The sequence below is a fragment of the Capra hircus genome, chromosome 4 (genome assembly GCF_001704415.2).
Source record: "Capra hircus breed San Clemente chromosome 4, ASM170441v1, whole genome shotgun sequence".
Taxonomy (NCBI): domain Eukaryota; kingdom Metazoa; phylum Chordata; class Mammalia; order Artiodactyla; family Bovidae; genus Capra; species Capra hircus.
Window position 1 is genome coordinate 108,146,711 of NC_030811.1, and position 17,774 is coordinate 108,164,484.

General features: G+C 36.3%; 1 protein-coding gene across 12 annotated transcripts in view; it reads right to left on the minus strand.

Annotated features, from left to right (window-relative positions):
• The window catches only part of PPP1R9A (protein phosphatase 1 regulatory subunit 9A), a 343,573-nt gene that overhangs the window by 43,837 nt on the left and 281,962 nt on the right, over window positions 1-17,774 (minus strand). For all 12 annotated transcript variants that reach the window (XM_018047402.1, XM_018047405.1, XM_018047398.1 and 9 more), the window contains 4 exons: window positions 15,276-15,329; window positions 12,475-12,704; window positions 10,961-11,057; window positions 9,864-10,035 (listed from right to left, as the gene is read on the minus strand). In XM_018047402.1, coding sequence (XP_017902891.1) covers window positions 9,864-10,035; window positions 10,961-11,057; window positions 12,475-12,704; window positions 15,276-15,329 — 553 coding nt within the window. The remainder of the gene's footprint in view (window positions 1-9,863; window positions 10,036-10,960; window positions 11,058-12,474; window positions 12,705-15,275; window positions 15,330-17,774) is intronic.

Here is a 17,774-nt window from a genome sequence, read left to right on the forward strand (position 1 = left end):
AATTTTACTCAAAAGCCAAAATAAAATAGGAAGCAGCTCACTTTTTCTAAAATTAACAGAAAATTACTAAGCTTAAGCTCATTCTGACAAAAATCACTTGCTTTCTGTCCAAACAGCTCTAGCTCTCTTCTAGCACTCATACATATCTCAGTGTGACTGAAGGGCCTGGTGCCTTCTGGGAACTTATGAAGATGCACTGAGAAATATGAACCTAGGAGAGCTGCCACTCTGCAACTCAGTGCCTCCTTCTGAATGCCTCGTTGATTTGGCAACAAAAGTCTTAATGGCTTACACATAGACAGATGCAGAACTTGCACAAGACTAGACAGGCAACTTCAGTGCTTTGCTTTCTGGGTAAGAGAACAGATTTTGGCTTTAATGATACGCCAGAAAACAATCAATAAGTATTGATTTCTCACTCATTTGGCTTGTTCATTAAAATTTTCCACAGTGACTTACTGGGAATGTTCAACCTTTAATTAGTGCAAATCAATAATATTTCATGGTCAAAATTACTTACTGGGGATTAAAAGTTACTGAACATAATTTGTTCAGGAAAAATGAAAATTGTGAAAGCGTACCAAGAAATGATGTCTATATGCATGATAAAGAAAGCTTGACTCTAGTTGAGAATTCTCCTCTGCCTCAAATTAGAGCTAAACGACATGCCAGCATTCAATAATACTCCACTGCTCTGTATCTCGTGCTCTGGCACAGGACACTCCTGATGATGGAGAACAAGCATTCACTTCCCTTTTCATATCTTGCCATTTCTTGAATTCTGACTTTAATTATGTCTTTAACTTTTGTTTAACATTCTGGATTCCAGTGCCAAAAGTGAATGTTTAGTGTATTCTCAGACTCCATCAGGAAATAAATCAGATGTGGTGATAGGAGTCAGGCCTGGCCTAGAATCCACAGGTATCAGAAAAGAGCTGCTAACAATGAGGACTCGGGGAAAAGCAGAAAAGACACAGACAACACAAGGTTACAGCCTCACCAAAAAATGATATTCTGGAGGAGTCCAAAGTCCAGGAACTTTCTTATCAATATAAATGTATGGCTGATGCTGACTTTTTATTTTCCCTTAAAAATCTTAAACTAGTATTTATTTTAAGCCTAAAAAAAAAAACTTTGTGGTTTTTCTCATTCTCATCTTTTAATTATTCTAAATTTTTTATATTAAAAAATTATTTTATTTAAGCAAAAAATTATACCATCTATATAAGTCATATAGAAATAGGAGGGGGAAAAAGATACTTTTGTACCTACTATCGAGTCTAAGAAATAAAATTATTACTTCTGAAGCCCTCTCTATGCCCTGTTCCTAGTTGTAACCCTTGGTTTTTTCTCCTAGCTATTCCACAAAAGTATCTCTAAAGAATATATTGATTAATTTTGCTTGTTTTTCAAATTTTACATACATGGTAATGAACTGTATCTTCAAGTCATTTTTCTTTTTGTCTGCTCAACATGATGTTCAAACGTTTGATCGGGATTAATTACCTTTTAACTGTAGCTATCATGAATGATGTTGCTGCGCATTTTTGAACATGTCTCCTGGCACACAGCAAGAATCTCTGGAGAGCACACATTATACACAGAAGTGAACATACTGGGCCATAGAATTTGCACATATTCCATTTTACTAGATAATTCAAATTGTTTTAACAAAATAGTTGTATGAGTTTTCCTTTTTTCCCCTACATACTAGCTATCACATATTACCATGAAACTTTGTCTTTGTCAATCATTTTATTTTTATTAGTAAGGCTGAACATTTATGTTCATCAACCTTTGGGTTTCTTCTTTTGTGAACAGATTGCTTACATGTTTTGTCCATTTTTCTATTATGTTGGTTGTGTTTTTTATGATTGGGTAAGTTTAAGTATATTCTGGATAATAATAACCAACTTGTCTCTTAGTTACATGGGCTAAGCCTCTCTCAATTTTTGGCTTCTAAGTTTTACTAGTGTCTTTTCATAATCAGATTTTTTTAATATTATTGTGCTCAAAATTATCAGATTTTGCTTATGATTTAGAAATTTTGTATTAAATAAGATATCACATGAGCATTCTCCTACATTTTATTCTAAAAGTTTTAAATGCTGCCTTTCATTGTCGAGACTTTAATCCATTTGAAATCTATTTCACGAATGGTGTGAGATCAGATCCAATTTCCATTTTCTCGAGTGGTCAATTTTCCCAGCTATCTGTTGGTCCATCCTCTCCCCACTAATCTGTCACGTCTGCTTTGTATTATTCTCAAACTAACATGAATGGACCAGTCTGTTTCTGGACTCAATTCTGTTGCACTGGTCTACTTGTCAGCTGCTGAGGTTACACCACACTGTCTTAATACTGTTGCTTTAAAATGAATCTCAGCAACTGAAAGAACAAGTTCCCTCTCCTTGGTATTCTTCAGGAATATCTTGATTATTCTGGGCCAACAAGTTGTTTCTCCACCTACATTTTGGAAACAACCTGTCAAGTTCTGAAAAATCACCTGTTCAAATTCTGATGGAAACTGCATGGAAATATACAGATTAGTTTGGCATAATGTCATTGTTTCAATATTGAGCCTTCCTATCTCTTTTGATTCATACAGGTCATCTTGAATGTCTTTTCATGGATCTTGAGCTGCTTTTGTTAAATTCACACTGGATACCTTATATTTTTTTGTTGCTATCATAAATGGTAGCTTGTAAAAGAATGTTAAACTCAATAATTCTGATGATCTGAAGACTCGAGGTTTTCTTATGTATTTAATTTTATTACTGGTGAATAATGGTAACGTTGCTTCTTTTCATTCGTTGTATCTTTTATCTCTTATCTTGTCTACTTCTTGATAGGACCTCTAGGACAACATTGAGTAGATGTGTAATAAACAGTTATGGTGAAATGTTAAAAGCAGTCTTCATTTTAAAGGGAATTCTTGATTTTAACATTCCACCACCAAATATGATAACTGACAGAGACTTGTTACCCTCATATAACAAGAAAGTTCATATGCATTTCTAGTTTAAGAAACTTTTTATCATGAATAAGTGTTCAATTTTATTTAGTATTTGTTTGTATCTAATAAGATGATTATATACATTTTTCTTCTAGTTAATGTGTGAATTATATGAGCTTTCTCTTATTAAACCAATTTTGTCTTTCTTACATAGACACAGGTGGTCATGATAATGTATATGAAGATCTTCAAAATCTATTTCTAGATTCACCATTTATCTTTGTGACAAGTAGTTGGTTTTATTTTAAATAAAGAGAATTCTGGCTAGCCAGTGGGTGTTCACTCTGCTCATCTGAAAATACAGGAAGAACTCTGTTCCAGAACACAACTGTGTTAGTTTAAACCTCATAAACCTGTATTAACCCCATATCCAACCTAACTATCAACTATACAGATATATACTACATTAGCTATACAAAAAGATACACTCAAGGCATTTGCCAGGGAGTATAAACCTTAACCCTCTATAAAAAAGCTCACTAAGAATGACACCTGTATAAAAAGAATGCTTTTTAAAGAAAAACAAATCTCCAACTCTTTGAGAATATTTATGAAATCTTTACTCAGTAATGCAGGTCACACTCCAATTATGGAAGGTATTTTTTATGCTTAACTGCAGTAGGGACTTGTTTTCAAACAAAACAAGTCATGACTTTACATGGAAACAACACATGGATTATTTTTAATAAAATGAATCTTGGTAATAAAACTTGTCCATTCAATTTCAAATATTGGTTATAAGATATAGCCACTGATTCTTTCATGTTTAGAAATTCTTTGTCATTATTCAAAAAATTGTTTTGAATCATAAAAATAAACTTATTTACAAACAAAACCCCCACAACCGTTGAATGGGAATGTCTTAATGAATAGTCAATCCATCTTCTCCAGCAAATATTCTAAATTTTATCTACAGGTATTCACACACAAAAAGAATAAGTTAATATAGGAAAAAATAAATAAGAAAAGAAACTCCCATTTGATTCATCCAAAAGGCAAGAAAGTAGATAAAAAGAACAAAGAAAGATTTACAAACAGTAAGATGTTAGATTTAAACTCAATATATCAATAAATAAATAGCAACTTTCTAAAGTTGAGAAAAAATTTTAAACTTAAGATCGAGACTATAATAAAACTAGGCAACCATTCATTGCTTACAAAAGACAGACAATTTGTAATAAAAGAATGGAAAAAGACATCTCACAGACACTAAAAGAAAGATAACACAGCCCTTCAAATATCAAGCAAAATCAATAATAAGGTCAATTACTAGTAATAAAGAGGGACATCTCCTAATGATCAAGAGGTCAATCAACTAACAGTAGTTTACTTTCCATTGCTCTTCTTGATAAAGACTTTATTTAAATACGAGTAAATTATAAAAAAATGATTCAATTCAGAAAAATCAGACTCAATGCAAACAAATAAGCTAACACCTGGGTCACAACAAGCAAGGATAGGGCCAATGCCCAAAAAGAACTGGCTGGTGTGAATACCTAAGCAGGCTCAGAGTTCTACTGACATGTCCATAAGTCCCAGGTTTTCAACTTACTGAGTTCAGGATTCAAATGTAAACTGCTGTCTTAGAGATCTACTTTTAAGAAATCTTGGACTTTCACACAACAGCCAAACCACTTTGTGGAAAAAGACTAAGGGAAAGCAGAAACAGAATGAAGGTATTATTTTCTCTAAGATATTCTTAAATAACCTAAAAGGTAGCTAAGAAATATTTGTATTTTTAAAGATATTGGAATTGACTAATTCCAGCCACAAAAGTGGCTTCTCTGATGACTTAGATGGTAAAGATTCCGCCTGCTAGGCGGGAGACCTGGGTTCGATCCCTGGGTTGGGAAGATCTCCTGGAGAAGGGTAGGGCAACCCACTCCAGTATGCTTGTCTGGAAACTCCCCAGGGACAGAGAAGCCTGGCGGGTTATAGTCAATGGGGTCACAAAGAGTCGGACGCGACTGAGCGACGAAGCACAAGCCTTTCCTATAATCTGCTATCCTGCAGTTTAAGTCATCTTCTTCTTGCACAGTTTTCACTGGGGTTAAGAAATAGAAAGTAACTGAAGGAACTAATGATGCTAAAGCTGAAGCTCCAGTACTTTGGCCACCTCATGAGAAGAGTTGACTCATTGGAAAAGACTCTGATGCTGGGAGGGGGCAGGAGGAGAAGGGGACGACAGAGGATGAGATGGCTGGATGGCATCACGGACTCGATGGACGTGAGTCTGAGTGAACTCCAGGAATCGGTGATGGACAGGGAGGCCTGGTGTGCTGCGATTCATGCGGTCGCAAAGAGTCGGACGCGACTGAGCGACTGAACTGAACTGAACTGAAAAGGAACTAAGGATAAAATGCTTTATATATAATATTCCACGTTCATACTTTGGCAAAGATAATATTCGGTGTTACTTAACCAGTGGTCCACTGGCTGAGTAGATGGGTATGAAATAAAACAAGTATTTGGTAGTAATGCCCAAAATTCAAAGGGATCCTTGAATTACACTTACAAACCTACTAGTGACCCAGTTTCTGTTATGCCTCCATGCTGTTAACGGTATTGCTTTGGATTTTCTGACTTCTTATTATTTCAGCCTTTTCTGAAGGCAGAGTCCCCATCAGTGGTCTGAGAAGCAGCGGATTCCAAAAAAGCAGTACAGTTCAGCTGCATAGTTAACAAAATGGGCTGTAGGGCTGGATGAGAACAGCTCTCCTGCTCACTGAGCATGCATGCTGTGTCCTTCCTTGCTCAGTCGTGTCCAACTCTTTGTGACCCCATGGACTGCAGCCCGCCAGGCTCCCCTGTCCATGGGGATTCTCCAGGCAAGCATACTGGAGTAGGTTGCCATGCCCTCCTCAGGGGATCTTCCCCACCCAGGGACTGAACTAAGGTCTCTCGCATTGTAGGCAGATTCTTTACTGTCTGAACCACCACAGTGAGCCTCGGCAGATGGCTTAATTTCCTCACCTACAGCTTCTGATCTGTAAAATGGGATGACAGCAATACTATTCTTACAGTTGTTGTGAGAATTAAGTGAATTACTACGAGTAACTTAAAACACTGCCTGCCCTGTAGAACTATTGTGTTGTTTCCCAGAAATATCTTTTTAAGTGAAGTATAGTTGATTTACAATATTGTGTTAGAAAAGTATTGCTTGTTATCATTATTGTTGACTTTGCAAATGTTATGTTTCCATTAATAGAGTTTTCAATTTTTAAGAAAAAACTAAACTGTTAATGGGTCACAATGCTTACAGAATTAAGTATAAACTGTTCTTCATGCATCCAAAGCCTACTTTTACTCCAAAAATACCCTACGACACACCTTGAATGTAAAGTCCCACCTTTAACATAAGGTTTCTGAATCAGGAAAAATTATTCTAATTTTATTCACTTTTTTCCCATCTTTACCCTCCCCTCTCCATCTCTTAAAATATTCATATTATCTATTCGTTTCATACCAAACCCTTCCCTGGTGGCTCACTAATTAGAGAATCCACCTGCAACGCAGGAGACCTGGGTTTGATCCCTGAGGAGAAAGAAATGGCAACCCACTCCTGCATCCTTGCTTGGAGAAGTTCATGGACAGAGGAGTCATGGGGTTATAAGAGTCAGACACGACTTGGCAACTAAACCAACCAAAACCTTCTCCTGCCTCATCTGGAATACCTGGAGGCTCAGTGAGAGCATGTTATTTAGGTGAGTTTTTTTTTTTTTTTTAGGGAATTTAATCGAACTACAACTCCAACTCTTTCTTCTACCAGGATCTCTCTAACAAGCCTGTTCTCTGCTCTTTTTTCTAATCCTGACTTGAATATCTGGGTGGCCACAGACATTTCTCGTCACTTCAGGGCCTTTGGATACAAACTAGAGAACTCTTATATAGACCAGCATTACTCAGACACTAAGAAATTACAAACATGAAACATGGCAGCAGGACAAAACTGGCATTTTTCACATTCTGAAACACACGTAAACTAGTACCCGCCAGGCATACTGGTGTAAACTAGAAGTGATTTAGAGAGTCTGTTGTGTCTCTTGGTGAAAAAAACAAAACAAAAAACTGTTATACTTGCTTTATGTAGTTTAAGAAAAAAGTATCAAACTGTATTAAATAATATGTTTGTATATATAATCTCCCAACTTTTTTGTTTTTGCTACATGGTGCAGCTTGTGGGAAGCTTAGGTCCCAGACCAGGGATTGAACCCAGAACCCTAGTGCAGAGTCCTAACCACTGGACTGCCAGGAAATTCCCAATATGTCCACATTTTAATGAGATATTTCAGTAGACTTAGTTTATAGAAAAAGCCATATGTATGATGTTTGAATAGAAATTTAACTGTGGTAAATTTTTGCATGATTTGAAAAATGGTTTTATCACTCTAAATATGTACAATAATTTAATACGAGTCACACAATTAATCCATCCACAGTTGGGAAGCTTGTTCCTAAAAGAGGATGAGTTCTTGAGAACAAGTGACTGCTTACGTGCTTTCTTTCCTCTTCTTGCTTTTCTGCCTCCTTCACCCTCTCTTTCCTTTCTCTCACTATTTCATTCCAACACAGTTTTTCACTGACCTGTAATTGATAATCCTCTTGCTTCACTGAGCTGACTCAGACCCAAAAAGATGCTAAACCACTCATTCTATCAATAAGACTCCAGTGCTTAGAAAACAAATCAGAGCTGGACAGTCTACAGGAGGTGAGGAAACAAAGCCCTGCACCTCAAGGGTGAAAACTAGCAGAACTGACCTCCACCGCTGTATCTATCCTGGTGCAAAAAGGTGTGTGCTTGGGGGTGGGGGTGCTAATTAAATGCCAAATGACCTGTGTTTGGTCCGCTGCTTTACTTCCTTTTCTAAACCTCAACGACTTCAGTGTTCCCTAGCAACAGAAGCAAAAAGGATCAATTTAGGAAAGTGCTTTCCAGAGCATTCCTATCTAGCTACTGACCAAGTCATTTTAGTTTATGTGATCAAGCAATTGAAATTCAAGGAGATTTATCACTGACTGTCCTTGCCAGCAAAACTGGAAGAGGACCGTTTGATATGTATGCTACTAATGTCTGAGATGACTGATTCCACCTCTACCGCACAAGCATGAATTGGTTTCAGGAAGAATTAGTAGTCTCTGCATTTCACCGTGAACCGACAGTGTTGCTAGGGAAACTGATAATTATGTGGCAAAATGGAGGGTGTAGAATAGAAGAAAAAGGGTTCTGAAGAAATGTAAGGTTTTGATCCAAATCAACATATTAACAATAAAGTATGTTGATCTGTAGTCGTATAATTTAATAAATACTGTTAATTATATGTTTGACAAGATTCTGATTTCTGAACCAAAAGAAATGAATCAGACATTGCAAAGTCACTGGTTACTGACAATATTTTGTGTATGGCACAGCAGGAATATATATTTATTATAAAAACTACAGTGAATCTGAAGAATTAAAATATTCAAAAAAGTGGGAAAAAAACACACTGATTTGATTTCCATATTTTAGGAAAATCAGCTTACAGAGCTCCAGATATAAAAATGGTAACTCTATAACACTCTAATAAAATTTCCTTTTTTCATCTCAAACACTGTTTAGGGGGGAGAAGAAAGAAGTGTTGCTATTTTTACATTATGCGTAGTTAAAAAAAAAAAACCAGCCTAGAGAAGTTGAATGACCTTCCTGAAGTCACACACTTCTTCAGTTAGTGGTAATGTTGGTACTAACCACTTTTCTTTAACCACTGGGAGGCATTATTTACAGATTATGTCACAGTAAGGGAAAACACAGCAAAAGGATATAAACTTAGTGAAGAGACTCAAATCTCTAAACATTACTTCAATTTTAAATGAAAATTTCCAATACTTTTCATTTTTAACAGCTAAGAGTTTAGTTCTGAAAGTTAGTGATATGGTATAAACACCTGCTCATCCAGAAGATCTCACTGGAGACACTGCAATCTGTGTGACAGAGCGTCAGAGAGTCACACAGCTCATCAGCGACCTCAGTTTCGCTGCACGTCACACCACTGCTGTGAGCCGCCAGTCCCTTCACGACAATGCTACTGCAGGACATTCTTTTACTTCCACTTTTTCTAACGCCCACTAGGTAGAAATTTTAAGAGATGAAACTGAAAGTTTTTTGTCTTCCTATGTATTCACCTTCATAAATTCTTAACACATTGTAAAATTTATAAATATACTACACATAGTAAAGCATTCTCATTCTTATAGACGCAATCCATGTATAGGTGCGTTGGGGGAAGAAAAGAAGTGATTCATTTATGGTTGGTGTATGAACAAAGACCATTTGCTTTATTAATATTTTCATTATTAATAGAAAATGTTTCCAGTGTTTTGGTCTGATTTGGTCTTTGACAGGAAAGAGTGAGACATATATGCAAGTCATCAAGGTAAAAGCAGAAAACTATACAGAACTTCTTAACTCAATGAATTCTAAATGATGGAAGCGCATAGTCAGCCTTCTGATGTTATAAAAAAGATCTTCATTCTAGGGATTAAAATAATCATAATCCCTAAGTAGTGTAACTCCCCCTAGATGGGATAAACTATCAGTTTAAGGCAGTTCATTAAGCGTATCAAGTTTATGTGGTTTAAAATGAGTATCTGGCTTGTCAAACTTGAAATTTTGTTGTTTTTTTACTTCAAAGATTTATTTTTGATAAAACAAGAGCAAAATGATAGGTTACTATTTTGATAAGCCCTTTCTTCTTTCCCAAAGCAGGAAAGCTTTTGCACCTTTTAAATCTCTGAGTAAAACAAACAAGAACGTAAGGCCAAATTTTATAGTCGTTAAAAATCATTTTTTTGGTTAGGGTGAACAAACCTTGACTTAGGCCATCTTGACAAGATGTCTGCTTGATATCCAAGTTCTCCAAGGTATCTCCTTTAGAGACCTCACCAAGAGATGTCCTTCTCTCAAAGATGTTGTTGTTGTTGTTAACTTGAGTCCCATTTTGCTTCAGTAGCCTGAACACCTCAGCTTCCAAATCTCTGATCTAAGAGAGAGAGAGCAAAAAAAATACACTCATGAAACCATAAAGCAGCACTCTTCTCCAAGCACTAGGCAGAACTACCCTATTATTTTTTCATAATTTTATTAAAATATAGTTGATTTACAATATTGTGTTAAATTCTGCTATAGAGCAAAGTGACTCAGTTATATATATATATATTCTTTTCCACTATGTTTTATCATGGGCTTCCCTGGTGGCTCAGTTGGCAAAGAATCCACCTGCAATGCAGGAGACTCAGGTTTGATCCCTGGGTCAGGAAAATCCCATTGAGAAGGAAATGGCAACCCAATCCAGTATTCTTGCCTGGCAAATCTCATGGAGAGAGGAATCTGGTGGGCTACAGTGTATGGGGTCACAGAGATAAATTCTATGATTTACCTTTTTATCATATTCTATGATTTATCACAGAATAGCTCCCCGTGCTATGCAGTAAGACCTTGCTGCTTATCCAACCTATCTATGCATAATAGTCTGCATCCGCTAATCCCAAACTCCCAGGCTTTTCATCACCTCCCCTTAGCAACCATAAGCCTATTCTCTATGTCTGTAAGTCTTTCTTTATTTCATGGATATTTCATTTTGGTAGTACTTTAGATTCCACATATAAGTGATATCATATGGTTTTTGTCTTTCTGACTTATTTTGCTTAGTATGAGAATCTCTGGGTCCATCCATGTTGTTGTGAATGGCATCATTTCATTCTTTTTAGTGGTTGAGTACTATTCCATTGTATAAATGCACCGTATCTTCTTTATCCAGTCATCTGCTGACAGACATTTAGGTTGTCTCCATGTCTTAGCTGTCTGTAGTGAATCGTTCTGACGTGAACACAGGGGTGCATGCATCTTTCAGAGTTAAGTTTTGTCTAACTATTCTATCATCCAGTGGCTTTGTGCACGTGACTCACCCGTACTTGCAAGCCTTGAACTTCCACAAGATGAGCTTTTTCCAAATCTTCTATTTTCTTTCTTTCTGCTTCCTGTCTTTTGATGAAATCAAGTTCTCTTAAGGAGAAAATAATACATCTCAGTGCATCAAATACTCAATAAATGAGGAAATATAAAAATTCTTATCTGAAGTAATGAGCCACACAGTGAAATAAGTAACTAGACAGCTATTTAAATAAATAAAACTCACAGAGAAAAGGTATCTAGTGATGAAAGCAAATAAAATGTTTTAAAGATATACAAGGTACATAAAAATGCTTTGATTCTGCTTACTGAGATTTTCATTTGTAGCTCCTGATTCTGGAGCAACTGAACTAATGACCCACCTTGGTAATTTAGTGGAGATAATAACACGTTCAGTAGAAATAATTCCACATTTATAAAGTCATTTACCTAGTAAACTGATGGAATGAATGGTAAGAGTTTTAGGATAATTATTATAAGACTGCTTCTTAGAAATGACAATAGGCTGAATGGGCCAGAAACACAGAGGGGAAGCTGTCACTACACATCTGAGGATATCATGAGGACAAGGAGAAATATCAAATGTGGTAGAATTTACTATAAAATTATTACATGAAATAAGAGTTAGGAATACTTTTAATAAGAATTAAAATAGAGATGTACTGAATTCACAGTCGTAAGAATAACTGCTTCCTTTTTAAGATACTTTTATAGCAATACCTTTTAAACATTAAAATCATTATTTCTATGATAGGAAATAACAGACACCATGAATCTTAAATATATGCTTAGCTTTTAAGGCTTGACATGCAAGACCAGAAATGACCAGGGATACTGGAGTTACTTTCTAAGTAACTGACGAAAAAATATGGTAAGAATCTTCCTGGTCTCCCTGAAATTACACTAAGATCCAACAGATGGAAGCAAAGCAACATTAGCTTGAAAATAGGTGCTGAAATTTAAAAGCCAAGTCTGGTGATGGTCTCTCACTGTAGTGAACCAAGGCCCTTGTGATTCTCTCACAAGGAAAGGAAAGTAACAGGGCGGGGGGTCTTGTCAGTCAATATTTCCACTATCTGTAGTGGGAAAATTCTGAAGTTAACTGATTCTAAGAACAGAAACCGAAGGCCCCAGTTGCTGCTTTGTACCCACTATATCTAACAGTCATTTTCCATGACTTCAACTTGGCTTCTTGCTTCTAAATTACATACGTTTCAAAAGGACAGAGGTTCAAATGCTTTAACAGTTACAATAAATAATTAACCAACAGCAAAAACAAGAACAAAACAGGAGGTTGCCAAAAAATTACAGAAGAAACAAAATATAATCGCATGTGAAACACTGACGTAAGAGATTCTAAAACTTAATGTCTATTTATTATTTTAAGTATGCTCCTTAAAGGGATGACTCTGAGGTCATCTTTTCTTTTCCACTAGATACTATAAAATTACTGGATACAAGACCTCTTTAGATGCACACAAAAATCATTACATCATTAGAAGCTGCTTACTTTTGTTGAAAATCCTTGATCAATTTCTTTGCCTTGTTGTACTTCTTTTCCAAGGCCTGATACTGGCTTTGAGTCTCTTTGAGGTGCTCGTTCACTGTGTGGCATAATGTTTGAGCCTCAATCCAGTAGCTCTCCAACTTCATCATTCTTTCTTTATTCTCTTCTATATTCTGTTGAAGTTGGGTTTTTTCTAGTTCCCACCTCACTTTCTCATTTTCTGCAGCTTGCAGCTGGACAAAGCAAATATCAAAGCAAGGATATTTCTGGGTACTTTTGCAGCAAAAACCTCTCATACTTTTATAGCATATTTTAGAATAAATTCCATTATTACATATACTTAATCATGAAACACACTGAAATGAGAAGAGCAAGTGTGATTTTTATTATTACAGAGATTATAAAATGGAAGCCTTAAAAAGTGAAATGGTTGTCCAAGGTCACATATCTGATAAATAATAAAACATGGATCTGTTTCCAACTCCCAGGATCTTTCCAGCATACCATGCAGTGTATGAAATTCTATAAGCAGTAAAAAATGTTTTAGAATTTGACTGATTCTATCCAAAGAATTTCAACATGCTCTCTTTTGGAGTTGTTTTAAAACATATAATTATATGCAAATTGTTAACTAAAGAAGGAGTGGGGAGATGGCAAGCTGGGAAAGAGAGGGGCAGGGCACAGTATGGCCAATGATTAAGAGGCGGACCCTGGAGTCATATAGTTTAGATTTGAATTCCAGTTCTCCCAACAATGGCCTTTAAACCTTGGACAACTAAAGTCTTCTAAGACTAAATTGTTATATTTAAACTGTGATATATCACATCAGCATGCTTGGAAAAGCTCCTTGGGGATAATAATCTGATAAAAGCTATTTTTACTTTGTCTTAATCCCTTTTGACGATATTATCACATACTTTATTTCAACTGACTCATGAAAATAGTCTGTAGCCCATTATTTTGCTGACATTGTTCTGAGTTTCTAGAGCCTGATAAATGCCAATTTGCATAAAAGTATAAATGACAGTGTAAGTAAAAATATAAATTATTCCTGAACTAATTTAAATCTCTCTGATGGAAAAGAAAGGCAGCTTCCTCTGGTTTCTGCTTTCAGGAACGTTTAGGAACAGATAAGACCCTGGTCCAAATCCCTCATTTCTACGGAAATTCAAGACTGATTTCTCAGGTAAGGGATCAAAGGTCATTTATTCACAATAAGCATCTGACCTTTACACTAATGCTGCATCCATTTCACATGCCTCCGTTATAGTTCAAAAGGACGCAGTGTCATTGTACGCTATTAATATCAATTTTCAAAATCTAAAACATTCCAAAATCCCACAGCACTCGGCAAATGAAAATATACATATGTTTTTATATGTATTTTAAACTAAGTACATTGGCAAAACAGACTGCAAAGTAAAAAAGTAGTCAAAAACATTTCAAAATTAGGAATTCTATTATCAACATGGATATAAAGAATAATAGTAAAGCAAGTTAATCTGTGGATATTAGCATAGGTAATAGAATGTTGGCACAGCCAATATGATTTTGAAAAAAATATAAAATACTCATTTATAGATTTTTCTAAATTAAATACCTAACAAAAATGCCTCGTTAAAGCACTTGCAATCAGAGGGCAACCTTCTTCCCACAACTGTAACCAACAATTAAAAATCTTCTATTCTTCCATTCTATGCCAAGAAACAACAGCAATTTAAAACAGGACTGGGTTTTTACCTGCACCTTTTATTAAGCAGTGTTTTGTGTTCAAGTCGCTTATTTACCAATCTCTACTAATTTAAAAATTATTATTCATAGAGCTTGGCTGAAACCATGAATGATGTATAGACATGTTTTGACTAAAGAACTACAGAGTTATTAGCTGAAAATACCATTTACCCAAAATAGCCTTGCTAATTTATCTCCATTTAAAACACATGGAAAAAACAAAACAAGTGTATATAATGTGAACAGGGAAACAGACTATTAGTGGTGTGGGAGGAATTATGTCTCAATTATTAGAAGGCCATAAAAAAAACATAACTGTGTTTTTTAAGTAATTCAAAAGATATTTAAAAATCTTTGAGACTACATATTTGATAAAACTAGACACAGTTCAAGAAACTGAAACTTACCTTATAATTTACCAATTAAAAATGCCCTTTTGAATTTTGCATTATTTCATATATAAACTAAAAATACATACTCCTTTTATCAAGCCCTGTTTTTTCCCACAAATTTGAATGATATGAACTAAACTTGTCTAAAGATTTCTGACAGTGTCTGGAACCTAAAATAAATTATTCATTATTAATTAAATTTCATAATATTTAATAACTAGAAATTTGAATTTTTCTTTATGAAACCTAATTAATGTGCTATCTTAATAAAAATACATTATTTCTGGTAAGCTAAAAATAAATAAAATGATTACATTTATTTAAAATAAAAGAGAAAGAGATACAGTATAACAGCTTGTGCTTAAGGATTAGTGGTCAAAATGTAGTTTGAATGCTTGAACTATTATAAACATTTACTTCTTGAGAAAGTTCAGAGGGAACTGGCCACATAGGTGCAAAAATGTAAATATGTAATTTTAAATACTGTGCTATTTTCACTGAGGGGTGCTGACCCCCTAAGGGTGTGCACTGTTAGGTTTTTCCACTAACAGTGGGAATGAATCTCTCACATTCGTGTTCTTTTAAATGAACAGAAACAAAGCATTTAGTGCTTGGGTTGAATTTATTCATAGACTCTGAAGTTTAGAAAGTACAATTCAAACACCATGTATTGATGCTTACCTTGGTCTTCAATTTTTGAATCTCTGCTTCTGTAACTGCATGTTTGATTTGCAACTGAAAATGGAAAAGAAAGGAAAAAAATCTGAACTAAGCGTATCTATATGTTTCTACATTTTTAAAGCCCTAGCAGCTGGCAGAATACCTTATTATATAGCTGAAGGGTTAGAAAAGTGCTACAGTGCAGCAGGTTGTAAATTAAAATGTCTAGTGTGTAAAATGACTCTCTAGGTGCGAACTAATTAAACACAGGGTTTATGGTCCACACTCCCTAACATCAGATTAGGTTATGAATTTAATTGCTCAGGGACCAAAGAGAAGGAAACACATTTTCCTTCCCTCCTTGGAGCTCTTCCTTTGTGATTTGCGTGTCAAGGAGTTGTTTCCTTGCAGTCTTGAGGACTGAACAGCTTCAGCAGGCAGACGGCCAGTGGGAAGCTTCAATTCCAAATCTGGATGGAAGGCGGCGCTCTGGTTCCGCGAGTCGCACGCATTTTAGCTTAGCAGCTCTTTTACAGCTCGGGCTGCGGCTGCAGAGCTGGAGAAGAGGACGACGCAGGTCGGCGACAAGATGTGTAATTTCTTTTTTACATTGCAGGTAAAAGTACAGATCTAGATGTCTGTCCCTTAAGTCATTTACTCATATTGAGGGCATGGACCCTCCAAAGCTTCAGCTACGGTTGATTCTCCCTAGAGCCACCATTTAGATTTGTTTTGCTTCTCCCTTCCCCCCTTTGCTTTCTTTGTAAAGGAAGAAAAACGAAGGAAACAATCATTCTTTAAGGAATAAAAAAAAAAATTATGGAAAACAATTTTTAGGTTGGAAATCACTTTTCTAAAATGCTTGGAGTCAGATGTTTTTGGAATTCAGAGTTCTTCCAATTTCAGAAACTTAGTAAGATGCATTTTCCATAAATTGTTGACTGCCCACAGCAGGGTCTATGGAGGCGCTCTATAATCAAATACGTGAATATCTTTGCCACCAAACATGTGAATATTGTGACTAAGTGAGGTACATAAAGACTGTAAATAGTAGCCTGTCAATTTTGGTCAGATTTACTACCGTCTGCCACAAAATTATTTTAAAATAATCTTTTCAGAGCATTTTGAATTTAGGATTGTACAGAGGGACTGTAATCTTCCCATATTACTGTAATCAAATAAGTCTAAGGTTTTCTTATCAGAAAGATAGCTAATGAAAAGACAGAAATGTGAACCTTTAGAGATCACACACCTCATAAACCTCAGCCTTCTCTCTGGTTTGTAATCTTAATTTCCTTGGTTTTTGCCTGACCACTAGGGGCGTATGGGAAGGATGAAGAGGGAAAGAAGTTAGAAGCCAGGGTTACATGCTGATGAGTGAGAGCCCAGAAATGGAGAGTCCCAAGTTCCTTGTAAAATGCCCCCTCCGTGATGCTTGCAGGTCTCATTCGAGGTTTAAGTCTCTGTGGGCTACAAAGCTACATCTCTGCTCCTGCTCCTGTGGGGTGATCTGATTCTGCCCTGCTCACTCATTCTACTGTCCGGCTTTTGGGCGTGGCCGCTCTTGCAGTCTTGCCTAGGCGGCGGTGGCTCCTTTCACCCTCACCATTCCCAGGGGCTTCTGCACTCCGCAGTCTCGAGTGGGAAGTACTCTTAGTCAGCCAAGACTAAGAAAGGACGATTTGAAGGAGTAAAATATGATTACTCCAACTCGGCTTCTTAGTTAAAAGTCCTAAATGCTGTAAAATGTTGCATCTGAAATAAAACCAGCTCCTCTAGTTCTAGTTGAAGAGTAGCAAGAAATCAAGAGCAGATTTTATGACGAATGCCGCGACTATCAGGAAGTGCCGTATTTTATTTTCTCAGCGGTTAACTCCCTGTAGGGTAACCAATTATATTGCAATACAACATGTTAGGACTTTGGATTTTCTTTGTTCAAATCACCATGTTCTGTAGCAAGCTACAGCTCTGGGCCCCAGTTTCCAATATGAAAAATGAGAGGGCTGGATGGGAAGAACACCACCCCAGCCTCTGCAAGTACTACAGGTGTGACGTTTTACAAAATGAAGACTCTAGAGATGACTGTCATGGTTGCAGAGTGGAGAAACTCTTATCCGACGCCAGCATTTTCATTCCTAGGAATGCATACACTGGATTAATCAAGTGACGTGTGGGACAAACCAAGGGGAAACTGTGAAGCAGCCAGGCTGGTTTTCAGTTATCCTACCCCTCCCATCTCACCAAAACAGATGACAGAAGAGAACTGAACTCATAAAGCAGCAAGGCGAGAACACTGATCAAAGCTCAGAGTGCTGCTCGGGACAGCCCATTCCTTTAGCTATAGGAAAGCAGAATGAAGTCTGTGAATTCAGACGTGATTCAGAAGATGGACAAAAGTTTTAGTGCAAGGCTTCCCTAATACTCATACAGCCTAAAATGATGTGATTATTATGTAATTATTTTAATCCTGCATGCACCTTAACAGAATGTCTAGAAATCCACCACTATTAAAAGGAAAAG